This window comes from Chenopodium quinoa, unplaced genomic scaffold, assembly GCF_001683475.1.
Source record: "Chenopodium quinoa cultivar QQ74 unplaced genomic scaffold, ASM168347v1, whole genome shotgun sequence".
Taxonomy (NCBI): Eukaryota; Viridiplantae; Streptophyta; class Magnoliopsida; order Caryophyllales; family Amaranthaceae; genus Chenopodium; species Chenopodium quinoa.
In genome coordinates, this window is record NW_018743697.1 from 4,340,537 (window position 1) to 4,354,891 (window position 14,355).

The window sequence follows — 14,355 nt, forward strand, 5'->3', positions numbered from 1 at the left end:
TTATACAGTTTACTGACTTTGATCTAGACGGCTAACATTGTACTAATGACTGTAAGTAAGAGGAGTTATGGCAATTATCCTATTCAAATGGTTCCGTTTGTTGTCGTTGTGTTAACTATATGTTGATTATAACTTTGAATTGTCTTATTCGTTGCAAATTCACAATGATGGATGGAATGTGTGGATTGTTGAGCAATTTTCAGCACTTTTGTCCATTGTTTATAGTTTTTTTCACATTTAAGTTGAATGAATATCAGAATTCACCACTCACTTCTTTCACGCTCTCTTCATTGTTAAGCAAGAGTTTCAGAATTCATTGGTGCTCGAAAGAATATAAGCTTACTAGCCTTACTACTTGGTTTAAGCAGTAGCAAAAGCATTTTCAACTGTTCTGTCTATTTGCAATTGACGTTAGAACAAAGGCCTCTGCTTTCTTTATGTCGGCGAGCCTGATTTTGTTTGTTATTAGTGTCACGGTGATCATTTTTTGGCTGCTGTTGCTTTCTTTTTGTGGTGATACGGATCTAATTTGTCATCTTCTTTCGTACGAGTCTGTAATCAAGTAGTGTACAATTAGCATCTCAAAACAGCATACTGAGTGCTAGTTTCTACATATGGTCTGTGACAATCTTATAGCTTATGTTGTGGCCTCGTGGGACTTGAACTGTCTTGTAGCTCAGACTAATGTTGCCCATTTTAGAATCCATTGTTTGGGTATTTGCTCTTAGAGGAAGTTGCTATGTAAGCATCAAGGAAACTTTGTTCGTGAAGGAAACGAATAATAACCTTTCCTTATCTTTGATAAAACTTATGTTCTTTGCTTTCACAAGAAGAGCCAAACCGTGCCAAGCTTTCTGTTTCATATGACGGGGTGCAGTTGATGTTCATGTAATGTTTTGGATGTATGTTTGATATGTGACTAGGGAAGTTGAAACTTTGGAGTAAGACAGATCAACTTGTGATAGTATTGTCTGAAATTTGAGGAATACTAGTTGAAGGGTGATGCTCAATTGTGGAACATCTTCATGTGGAAACTTTGGCTGATCTGTCCTTAATTTGCTTAGTAATTAAGGCTTACTGTATTAAGATTGTGAATTGAGTAATTGTTACTGTGACTTTTGTGTCTCCTTGGAACAAAGTGAAAAATAAAATAAAAAACTTGTCGTTGTTTTCTGGCATGTGGAGTGGTTGCTATTAAATAGACTTTTTGGGTTTGCCTTTTAGATGGATCATCCTTCTGCCTTTTTGTTTTAATCACACACTAGATGCAAGACCATCCTTTCAGGTTTTCAACGGGTAAAGGTGAGTCTGGAGGTGGCAATTGGGTCATTCAGATCGGGTTCGGAGTGGTGTGCAAAAACAGATATGCAATCTGATTTTTTTGCATATTGCAGATGTCAATTTTTTTTTTTTTTCGTATTCATCATCCGGTTTAACGAGTATACACTCCGGTTTAACGAGATTGGATGATGGGGTTACTGGGTTCGGTTTCATGCTTTCGACTCTTGGATTAATTTTTGGCATGTTAGCTCACTACTTTCTTAAACTTGCAACTTAGACTAGTCTGATTTGTGAATAGACAGTCAGAGACGCAAAGATCCCTTAACCTAATCATCTAAATATCCAACTGACTGGTTTGACGTCTTCAATTTGTGGAACCATTCTTAGGTTTTGCAAAAGATAATGTTGTTAAAAGATAACATCATTTATTATGGACCGAATTACGCGTTATATTCAGTACTTTAAAGCAAAGGGTCAAGGACTCAAGTCAAGATAGATGGTTGTTGCCCTCCAAATTAGTAACCTGGGCATTTAAGTGTTACATCACTTACATGTACTTTCAAGTAATAAATTTCATCTCTTTCACCAAGTTGGATTATTTTTGGTCTGAAAAATTAAAAAATTTCATCTCAAAATTACGCGTCGTTCGGTGTAATTAATGTTAGTTTTACTCTAATATTTTCATTTTTAATTCTCTTATCTAACGCCCTGGGGGTGCTCGTTAGCTTTTGCCTTATTAGAATACTCACTAGTTTTGTTAAAAAATAATTTTGAGATGAATGGTATTCAATATTAAATTTTCCATATTCATATGTACTTTGAAGTTACAAATTTGATCTCTTCTGCCCAAGACTAAGGATCCCCCCCCCCCACCTAAATTACTACTTTCATTAATTGTTATTTGTAACTTTGAAATTTTAATATCTCACAAAGTTGTGAGGCAATATAAAAAAGATACACAAAGCATATTGATCCCCTTATCTTGTAGGGAAATACATTTTTTTTTTTTGAGGGGATGTAGGGAAATACCTAAGGGTGGAGTTAAATACGTTTTCTTTAGCAATATTTGCTCAAGCCTGAATAAATCTCATTATTTTAGGATCACTATGAGCATTCATCAAATTGATGCCAATTGAGTTGGGATAACCCTACTATATTTGCGAAGTTTATGAGAAGGAAACTCCGACTATATTTCGTAGCAAAAGAGTTGACAACATTTTTGAATGAAAACAACTTGGTATTTCCTTAGTAAAAAATACGGAGTACTAACTAATATACTTTATTTTAGGAAAAGAAGACATATCAAAAGAATATTAAAGGTCAAGAATGATATTTTAATTAACCAACTTATGTAGAATTTTTCATTGCCATTTGGATTAACAATGAACCATAGAGACGAGCTCGTGAAAAAACCCTTGAAAGTTAGCTAAAGAAATAAAAATAATAACATAAATGGACCAAAGTATGTCAATTATGACACAATAATCCTCGATAGACCAATTATGCGCTATCCAATCTAAAAATATAACTTCCAACCAAGGGTTGGTGTAGTTGGTGAGGAATTCACCTTGTAACCTAGAGATAACAAGGCTGAATCGTTAATTATGTGATCTATTAGTGGCTAATCAATTGCTATGTATTGTTCTAAACAACATTATATAAGCATCTCCCACCATTAGTTGAGTTTGGTCCCGAAATTCAAAAAAGGGTTTGATTTTGAGTACTATAACGTTCGAATTTAACAGTCAAAGTACATTTTTGGGCCTAAGAAACTTAGGTATTAAGGTGCTTCCCGGACGTCTCAAGAGCCCTTTAGTGGGTTGAACCGTCTAATTCATGCGTCTGACCCATGACTTTGCATCCCTGCTAATCAGGTTATAAGTCGCCTTGGCCTAAATGGACTAAATGAAGTCACTTGTGAAACTCAACACTAGAGCTGTCAATTCGGGTAAACGGGTCGTTTGGGTCGGGTTAGAGTGGGTCGAGTTAACTTAGTCGGGTCAATTCGGATTAATACCATAACCTATGCAGGTAGGGTTTGGGTTAGGTCATGCTTGAGTCGGGTCACGTCGGGTAATACTTCTTATCGGGTTTGGGTAAGGTTTAGGTCGGGTAAGTAACAAGTCGGGTTACATTCGGGTCGGGTGAACAATAGGTTTAGTTTAATTCGGGTTTTCACGGGTTAGGGTAATCCTCGGGTTCGGATCAAGTCAATAATTTGTGGGTTAGAATCAGGTCCGGTCATTCTCGGGTTTGAGTCGGGTTCGGTTTAAGTCAATAATTTGCAGGTTACAATCAGGTTTGTTCATTTCCAAGTCAAGTCATATTCGAGTTCAACTAACTATAAATAGATAATTATCATTTTTATCAAGCTAATTATTTCCTTTGACTATAATATATATGAAAATATATAGGGAACTATAGTCTATAATTTATGAATATAATTAACTCCTTTGACTATACAACAAATATATACTCCCTCCGTTTTTTTTATATGCATCACTTTCCTTTTATGGGTGTTTTTTTATATGCATCACTTCTATATTTGGTAAAGTTATATTATATTTTATTACGTCTCTCTCTTACTTTAAACCCCACTCAAATTATTTTATCATTTCTTTCTCTTCTATGTCCCCACTTAAATAATAAAATATCTATTCTCTATCACATATTTTATCTTCCATGGTCCCCATCATACTTTTGTTATAATAATTTATTCATCCACTCACAATATTATATTTATCTCCTAAAACTATGTGCATTCCCAAGTGATGCATATAAAAAAATACGGAGGGAGTACTATATTTAACTCTTAAATTTAAGAATGATGCTCCTTTCTTTTGCTGGCCTGGACCGACTTGGTCTCCCTAGACAAAATTCTTTGATCAACAATAATAAGGTGGTCTAAATTGCATTTAAGGTGATTTAAAATCGGGTCAAGAACAATTTGGGTTGAATTTAGGCCGGGGCAATAAAAGTCGTGTTAATTTCGAGTCGGGTTAGTAACAGATCGGGTTGAATTTTTAGGTCGGATAATTAAAAGCTCTGGTAGAATTCGGGTCGAGTCAGGTCTATAACAATTCGGGTTGAATTTGGGTCAGGTCAATAACAAGTCGAGTTGATTTCAGGTCGGGTTTGTAACATGTAGGGTTAAATTCAAGTCGAGTTAGGAACGTGTCAGGTTGAATTCAGGTCAGGTTAGTAACAAGTCGGGTTAAATTCGGGTATTGACGGGATAAAACGAGTTTGGGTCAATTTCGGTTCAAGTCGGGTAAGGTGCAAGTTTATTAAATTGGTCGTTGTAAACCGGTAAATCGGTGCAAGTTGTAAACCGGTAAATTGGCCATTTAAAAGAAAATTGGATGGTTCCATACACCCAATTGGACTCCCGAAGGCTATTAGGGATCATGGTAAACATTTCGACAATTTTTATTTTCGGGCGAAAAAAAGTCAAAAAATTCCAAAATTAAAGGCTAATATCCATGTTTTCAGAGAAATTCTGGAGGTTTTGGGACCCGGTGCCGAAAAGCCATGAAATTCTATGGGATACATATCAAGGTCATATAATGCCATTTGGAACCATATATGATCATTATTTGTTGTCATAAATGTTCGTGGTAGGCTTGAATTAACGAAATCGGTGCAAGTTGTAAACCGGTAAATTGGTCGTTTAAAGGAAAATTAGATGGTTCCACCCACCCAATTAGAATCCCAAAGGATATTAGGGACCATGGTAAACATTTCGACAGTTTTTATTTGCGGGCAAAAAAAAAGTCAAAAAATTCCAAAATTGAAGGCTAATATCCACGGTTTTTGAAATATTTTGGAGGTTTCGAGGCCCTGTGTAGAAAATTCTTGATATTTTAGGGATACATCTCAGGGTCATATAATGCAGTTTGGAACCATATATGATCATTATATGTTGTCATAAATGTTTTTAACATGCTTGAGTTAAGGAAATCCGTGCAAATTGTAAACCTGTAAATTGGCCTTTTATAGCAGGGTTCCACCAACCCAATTGAACTCCCGGAGGGTATTAGGGACCATGGTAAACATTTCGGCAATTTTATTTTCGGACGAAAAAAAATCAAAAAATTCCAAAATCGAAGACTATATTCACGCTTTTTGAGAAATTTTGAAGGTTTCAAGGCCCGGTGTCCAAAAGTCTTGAAATTATAGGGGATACATCTCGGGGTCATATAATGCTACTTGGAACCATATATGATCATTATTTGTTGTCATAAATGTTCGTGGTAAGCTTGAGTTGAGGAAATCGGTGCAAGTTGAAAGTCGGTAAATTGGTCGTTTAAAGGCAAATTGGATGGTTCCACCCACCCAATTGGACTTCCGGAGGGTATTAGGGACCATGGTAAACATTTCGGCAATTTTTATTTCCGAGCGAAAAAAAGTCAAAAAAATTCAAAAGTTAAAGGCTAATATCCACGCTTTCTGAAAATTTTGGAGGTTTTGGGGCCCGGTGTTGAAAAGTCTTTAAATTTTATAGGATACATCTCGGGGTCATATAATGCCGTTTGGAATCATATATGATCATTATTTGTTGTCATAAATGTTCGTGGTAGGCTTGAATTAATGAAATCTGTGCAAGTTGTAAACCGGTAAATTGGTCGTTTAAAGGCAAATAGGATATTTCTACCCACCCAATCTGAATCCCGAAGGATATTAGGGACCATGGTAAACATTTCGACAATTTTTTTATTTCCGAGCAGAAAAGGTCAAAAATTTCCAAAATTGAAGACTAATATTCACGTTTTTTGAGAAATTTTGAAGGTTTAAGGGCCTAGAGTCGAAAAGTCATGAAATTCTAGGAGATACGTCTCGGGGTCTTATAATGTCGTTTGGAACCATATATGATCGTTATTTATTGTCATAAATGTTTGAATATGCTTGAGTTAAGGAAATCGGTGCAAGTTGAAAACCGGTAAATTGGCCGTTTAAAGGAAAATTGGATGGTTCCACCCACCCAATTGGACTTCCGGAGGATATTAGGGACCACGTTAAATATTTCGGCAATTTATATTTTCGGGCGAAAAAAAGTCAAAAAATTCCAAAATTGAAGACTAATATTCACGCTTTTTGAGAAATTTTGAAGGTTTAAGGGCCCAGTATCGAAAAGTCTTGAAATACTAGGGGATACACCTCGGGGTCATATAATGCCGTTTGGATCCATATATGATCATTATTTGTTGTCAGAAATGTTCGTTTATACTTGAGTTAATGAAATCCGTGCAAATTTTAAACCGGTAAATTTGTCTTTTAAAGGCAAATTGAATGGTTCCACCAACCCAATTGGACTCACGGAGGGTATTAGGAACCATGGTAAAAATTTCAGCAATTTTTATTTTCAGGCGAAAAAAAGTCAAAAAATTCAAAAATTAAAGGCTAATTTTTATTTCCACGCTTTCTGAGAAATTTTGGAGGTTTTGGGACCCGTTGTCAAAAAGTCTTTAAATTCTATGAGATACATCTCGGGGGTCATATAATGCCATTTGGAACCATATATGATCATTTTTTGTTGTCATAAATGTTCGTGGTAGGCCTGAATTAATGAAATCGGTGCAAGTTGTAAACCAGTAAATTGGTCGTTTAAAGGCAAATTGGATGGTTTCACCCACCCAATTAGAATCCCGAAGGATATTAGTGACCATGGTAAACATTCCGGCAATTTTTATTTCCGGGTGAAAAAAGTCAAAAAATTCCAAAATTGAAGGCTATATCCTCTCTTTTTATGAAATTTTGGAGTGTTCGGGGCCCGGTGTTTAAAATTCTTGAAATTCTAGGGAATAAATCTCGTGGTCATGTAATGTCGTTTGGGCCCTTATATATGATCATTATTTGTTGTCACAAATGTTCGTAGTAAGCTTGAGTTAATGAAATCGGTGCAAATTTTAAACTGGTAAATTGGTCGTTGAATGACAAGTTGGATGATTCCACCCAACTAATTGGACTCCCGGAGGGTATTAGGGATCATGGTAACCATTTTGCTAATTTTTATTTACGGGAAAAAAAAAGTCAAAAAATTCCAAAATTGAAGAATATATATCAACGTTTTTTTGAGAAGTTTAGAAGGTTCTGGGCGTGGTGTTGAAATGCCACTATATTTTAGGGGATACATCTCGTGGTTATATAATGTCTTTTGGAACCATATATTATCATTATATGTTGTCATAAATCTTCGTGGTAGGCTTGAGCTAATAAAATCGATGAAGTTGTAAGCCGTTAAATTGGCCGCAAATTGGATGGTTCCACCCACCTAATTGGACTTCTGGAGGGTATTAGGGACCATGGTAAACATTTCGGCAATTTTATTTTCGGGCGAAAAAAAGTTAAAAAATTCCAAAATTGAAAACTAATATTCACACTTTTTGAGAAAATTTGAAGGTTTAAGGGCCCGGTGTCGAAAAGTCTTGAAATTCTAGGGGATACATCTCGGGATCATATAATGCCGTTTGGAACCATATATGATCATTGTTTGTTGTCATAAATGTTCGTAATATGCTTAAGTTAATGAAATCCGTCCAAATTGTAAATCGGTAAATTTGTCTTTTAAAGGCAAATTAAATGGTTCCACCAACCCAATTGGACTCCCTGAGGGTATTAGTGACCATGGTAAACATTTTTCAATTTTTATTTTCGGGCGAAAAAAAGTTAAAAATTCCAAAATTGAAGACTAATATTCACGCTTTTTAAGAAATTTTTAAGGTTTCAGGGCCCGGTGTCGAAAAGTCTTGAATTTCTATGGGATACATTTCGGGGTCATATAATGTCGTTTGGAACTATATATGATTATTATTTGTTGTCATAAATGTTCGTGGAAAGCTTGAGTTAATGAAATCGGTGGAAGTTGAAAACCGATAAATTGGCCGCAAATTGGATGGTTCCACCCACCCAGTTGGACTTCCGGAGGGTATTAGAGACCATGATAAACATTTCGGCAGTTTTTATTTACAGGCGAAAAAAGGTAAAAAATTCCAAAATTAAAGGCTAATATCCACGCTTTCTGAGAAATTTTGAAGGTTACGGGGCCCGGTGTCGAAAATCCTTTAGATTTTTAGTAATACATCTCTGGGTCATCTAATGCCGTTTGAAACCATATATGATCATTATATGTTGTCATAAATATTCGTTTTAGGCTCGAGTTAATGAAGTCGGTGCAAGTTGTAAACCGGTAAATTGGACGTTTAATGGCAAGTTGGATGATTTCACCCAACCAATTGGACTCCCGGAGGGTATTAGGGATCATGGTAAACATTTTGCCAATTTTTATTTACGGACAAAAAAAAGTAAAAAAAATTCCAAAATTGAAGGCTATCCACGCTTTTTGAGAAGTTTAGAAGGTTCTGGCCTGGTGTTGAAATGCCTTGATATTTTAGGGGATACATCTCGTGATTATATAATGTCGTTTGGAACCGTATATGATCATTATATGTTGTCATAAATCTTCGTGGTAGGCTTGAGTTATTAAAATAATCGATGAAGTTGTAAACCGTTAAATTAGTCGTTTAAAGGCAAATAGGATATTTCTACCCACCCAATCCGACTCCCGAAGGGTATTAGGGACCATGGTAAATATTTCGGCAATTTTTTTTACGCGCGAAAAAAGTAAAAAAAAATCCAAAATTGAAAATCCATGCTTTTTGAGTAATTTCGAAGGTTTAGGGGCCGGTGTCGAAAAGAAATACGATTTTAGGGGATACATCTTGGGGTTATATAACGCCGTTTGGAACTCGGTGCAGGTTTGAAACCGGTAAATTGGTCGTTTAAAGGCAAATAGGATGGTTCCACCCATCTAATAATTGGACTCCCGGAGGATATTAGGGACCATGCTAAACATTTCGGCAATTTTTTTATTCGGGCGAAAAAAAGTAAAAAAATTCTTAAATTGAAGGCTAATATCCATGCTTTTTGAGAAATTTTGGAGGTTTCGGGGCCTGGTGTCGAAAAGCCTTTAGACTATGGGGGATACATCTCGGGGTTAGATATTGTCGTTTGGAACCATATATGATCATTATATATTGTCATAAATGTTAGTGGTAGTCTTGAATTAATAAAATCGGTGCAAATTATAAACCGGTAAATTGATCGTTTAAAGGCAAATTGGATGATTCTATCTAGCCAATTGGAGTCCCGAAGGGTAATAGGGATCATGGTAAACATTTCGGCAATTTTTATTTCCAGGTGAGGAAAAAGTCAAAAAAATTCAAAATTAAAGGCTAATATCCACGTTTTTTGAGAAATTTTAGAGGTTTCGACCTCAACAGTAAAAAAAATCTACTCTTTAAGCAAAATTGTAAAATGGTAACACGGCTTTGTGCCGGCCATGAGGCTTTTTTTGCCCAAATTTTTGTCTTGGGTCCAGTGCTTCTAGGTTCCAAGTTCCCAACCGAAACATACAACCCACAGCCTAACACACAGAAAGCATCGTCCACTGCTCGTGCTGGGCTGTTTCGTGCTCCTGGTGGGCCCGGCACCGCACAATGCAAACTGTCAAGTGTATGCAAGAGGTTATGAATCTTATGATTCATAAACTTTTGGAAAATCTTGTTTTGATTAATGAAAAAGCAATTGAGAAGCATGACCTATGAAAGAAGCTAGTAAACATGTACATCAAGACTTAATATTGCTATAAATGCTAGAAACTCCATTGATTTACAAATATGAGACTGAATATAGTGACATAAGCTAATACATGGATTACTTGCATTCCTTACGTAGCTATATACTATAATCAGTGAGGGAATTGAAGTCGAGTCCACCAAGTTGTCTGTCTGCTAATTCTACTACACCAAGTGCAATCTATGATGTTGTCTGTCCTATTATCGTCTCCACTGGCTTCGACAACAGCTGCAATGGCCACGAGTCAGCTGGTGTGGGATATCTAGCATGAGGTTTGCTCACAGTTCTAGGTAAATTAGAAGCTGCATCAGCCTTTTGAAAAGTTTGCAGGTCAGGATTGATTGGAATGACATAGAGTGGGCCAAGAATTGGCTGTTGTGAAGATGGATCAGTGGTCGCCAATGGTGGTAACTGGCCTTCCATGAAGTGTGAAGGTGTTTCTCCATGCCAACATTCAAGAGGGGGGCTTGCGTTTAGGACAGGCTTAGATTGGCCTAGCTTCTCTTCCACTTCATTTTGCATTTTCCTTATCTGCACTTCAAGTGCAGAATTCTCTTCTTTAAGCTCATTCTTCTCTGCTGTCATCTAGCCAGACAAGAAAAAGTCAGAAAATACTGCTTATGGAAAGAAGGAACGATCGCAAAGCCAAAGTAGTCATTCAGATATAGTTGCTGAGTCGTAGCAAACATCCAGATAGGTTTTTTTTTTTTTCCCAATAAAATCTATATCTATACTTAGTATTTAAAAACACAAACCATAATTTTTCATATGACACATGTCATCACAAGTTACTCACTACCACATATGACACATGTCACCCTTTTTGATCTTTTTGTTTAAGTCTTTATACATTCTATAACTTGCAAATTCAATTAAGAAAATGAAGTGTTTTATTTCCATCATAATAAAATAAAGTTGAACCAATTGATATACATCACATATACATATGAATTGAATTATATAAAAATTGTCTTTTCAACTAATAAACTTAAAATATAACTTAAACCAATATGTCATTTCATACCCTACAATCTAAATTCCTTTATCTTTTTCCACAGTTCTACCCTCATTCTTTTTTTTCCTTTTAAGTTTTAACAATGAAACAATTACTTCATATTTCATATCAAAAGTTTCAACTATTGAAAAACATACCTACATATGAAATAACCTAGATAAGAACCCGTGCATCGAACGGGCCAAAAGGCTAGTTAGTATTAACAACACAAAGGAGACAGATGATATGCATAAATAGTAAGATGGCCACATCAAGTACTATCAATTGTTCAGAGAATGTAGCTTTGCAATTTTGGTTCAAGAATGATTTCCTATATGATATCCCTTATTCCTAAGTTCAGGCAATCAATCTAATGATACCAACAGGAAAGGCATAGAGCCATAGCAGAACTATCAGCACTCAAACATTTTTAGTTTCTGCAATCCCTTCAAAGTTCAAACAATTGTCTCCTTTTACATAATAATAACAATTTATCCCAGGACAAGCAGATGTTAGGATGAGCATATAAGCAAGGTCATTGGCTTTCTCGTTTGCAATTACATCACATTTTGAAAAAAAAGTTAAAACCGGATATAAAAAAGTGGATGCATCATATACAAATCCATTTCAAGCATCAAAGATGAAGGCCAGAATCATTGCTAAAATAGCATGCCTAATATCATGATCTTCAACCCAATAGCAAATATTAAACACAATGGGTAGAAGTTGAAGAGCTTACATATTGAGACTCTGACAGCAGAGTTGCATTCTCCTTTCTGAGGCTTTGAATATGAGAAACCATATATTTCATGAGCTTAATCGTCTCGTTCAGTACACAAGCTTTACCGTTGTTCTCTTGGTTTAAATCTACATGGAGTTTTAAGAATGAGTCTTTGACCTAAAGTATAACAGGACTAATATCTATGTTGATGAGTTCAACAAATTCAGAAAGTGAACTTACCAAGAACACCAGCCAGTTTATCGAAAAGCACATTTAGTTGTTCACGCTTCAATCTTTCTCTCTCTGCCTTCATTATTTTTTTTGGTAATTTACCCCGCTTTCTTTTGTTGGACTGAGGACTGCAAATAAAACCACTTTAAGTAAAAACATGCTTTAATCACAAATGGAATTCCCATAGAACTGAAATAAATGGAAATGGATAGGAGGTAGGAGCTTGATCATAATCCATGTAAACTCAAGCATAATCAAGCCTTCTATTCTGGTTTCAATTAAGGTAATTCATAACCCAAGCAAACTTTGAAAGAAAATTCAAGTCTCATATTCGTAATATATAATAAATCTTCTCTCTACTTTTCCATTGAAATTGTTACATATTGTATGTATGCTCCACCATCTAATTTATCTTCCTGATTACATGTCTACCTTACCTGCTCTCTAAAGCATCGCATTATTCACACACCATTTGCACTTGAAGCTAATCTGTCTATAAACAGAAGAAGACTACCCGTCTCCCCCGTCTCAGTTTTAAATAGTAAGTGGCAATGATAACTAGTATGAGCTAGTCATTTTGTAACCCAAAAGACAAATCTTCAATGAAATGAACCATTGAACAACTACACATGTTCGCAATAATACTAAAAAAGTCCCATCATGTATAGCAATCAAGGAAACATAGTTGTAAACTTGTAAATTCATACAAAGATAAGTATGATCCTTCTTTTCGCCCGAAATATAAAAGAAATGGTGAAGACTACCCCGTATTGTGCACAATCAGACTAACCATAAAATACTGCAAAATGTTTTCTACCATAATATCATAAGCTCAATCAGATTACTTACTCATCCACTACATCCTCCGGAGCATCGCTTTCCTCATTAAGAACGGGATCATCGATAACATCCGAACCCATTTGTTTCTAGTCACCAATTACCAACCTTCCCCTTTAGTTTTAGGGTTTGCTGAAAGTTTTCTACCCTGAGAAACAAAATCAATTTCAACCCAAATTTCAAATTTAGTCAATAAAATTTCAATTTGATCAAAATGCAATCTTTATCAATATCTGGCTTTAATTCCATACCATGTACTAAAAGCTTGAAGCAGCAATTATCAAAAATTTGAACATACAACCAAATAATCAAGCAGTATAATTTAGTATAATCTTCCAACTTCAATGAAGAAACACATCAAAAATTTGCAAATTTTTGCTGCTCAATCAACACAGCTCAATTAATCCGAACTACAATATAAAAACTAGACAAATCCAAGAAAATTGAACACATAAATATCAAATTATATCACCAGAAACTTGCAAATTAATTGCTTTCCAATCATTCAATTCAAACATAAAATCACTCAATTACCCACAAATGAAACAATAGCACCATGTAAATAAAAATCAAATCACCAGAATAAAACTTAAAAAAAAAAAATCCAATTTATGAACATTAAAAATCAAAACCCAATTCAAATACCCAACAATTTTTCAAACCCAACTAATTAAATTTCAAATTTACCTTGAATTCAATTTCAACAAAGAACAAGCAAACAATTGGTGGGGTTTATCTTTTCTTGCTCCTCCAAAAATCAAATTGAAGGGGATTAAATTGTAGGAATTGTGTAGAAGTTCATCAAAAAAATTTATTGTTTAAATTTGGGGAAGTTTGATTTTTTTGTGAGGAAATAAATTTCCAAATTATAAAAGGAAATACTAAAATTTGTGATACGGAGTAGCATAGTTCCACGTGAAATTGGGCAACCTCCCACTAGTAGAATGTATAAAAGCATACGCCAAACACACGCCTTGATCATGCATAATGCTTGAAATCCAACGTGTAATTTCAACACCACGCAATCCACCATTATATAAAGTGTGCTTGTCATAATTCGTGTGTTCTCCATAAGTCTTAGAAAAGGACAACTTTTGTCACAATTTTTTATTCTACGAAAAAAGGTTTCCAATTCTAAAAATGTTTGGTGGATAGAGCAATAATAATATCATACATAATCTAGTGTGTTTTGTGTGCGACTAGCTATATCATATTACTAATTGTAAAAGAATAAAGTAATTTCAATAACGATGACTGAATAATCCCAATAATACTAATCGAATAATCCCTATAATAAGGATAAAATAACCCTATAATATTAACCAAATAACCCCTAAAACACTGGCGAAGTAACTCATATAACACTAACAAGGTAACCTCCATAATAGCTTGACATATGGTGTGGCCAGCGCCCAACCATATATAAAAATTTGTGTATACGATATATTTTATATGACAGTTTTCTTAAAATGTTATTTGTTTATAAAAAAAAAAAAAAACTCTGTGTATCATATATAAAAATAATTACAAGTATAATTTTTGTAGGTAATTTGATTATTTTATAGTGGTCCACTGGTCCTTGTAAGACACAATATGGTTGATAAAAGAAAAAAAAAGTATAAAATTTTAAAGTCAACCGAAAAGCAAATACTTAAAT

The 14,355-nt window shown here is 34.9% G+C and overlaps 1 protein-coding gene across 1 annotated transcript; it reads right to left on the minus strand.

Annotated features, from left to right (window-relative positions):
- Nucleotides 1-9,828: 9,828 nt before the first annotated feature.
- On the minus strand, nucleotides 9,829-13,669 carry LOC110684379 (transcription factor bHLH47-like). The gene is made up of 5 exons (XM_021860835.1): nucleotides 13,386-13,669; nucleotides 12,711-12,846; nucleotides 11,871-11,989; nucleotides 11,649-11,776; nucleotides 9,829-10,500 (listed from the first exon to the last, which is right to left on the minus strand). The coding sequence occupies exons 2-5, from the start codon at nucleotides 12,779-12,781 to the stop codon at nucleotides 10,096-10,098; spliced, it is 723 nt and encodes a 240-aa protein (XP_021716527.1). The 5' UTR covers nucleotides 12,782-12,846; nucleotides 13,386-13,669; the 3' UTR covers nucleotides 9,829-10,095.
- Nucleotides 13,670-14,355: the final 686 nt, after the last annotated feature.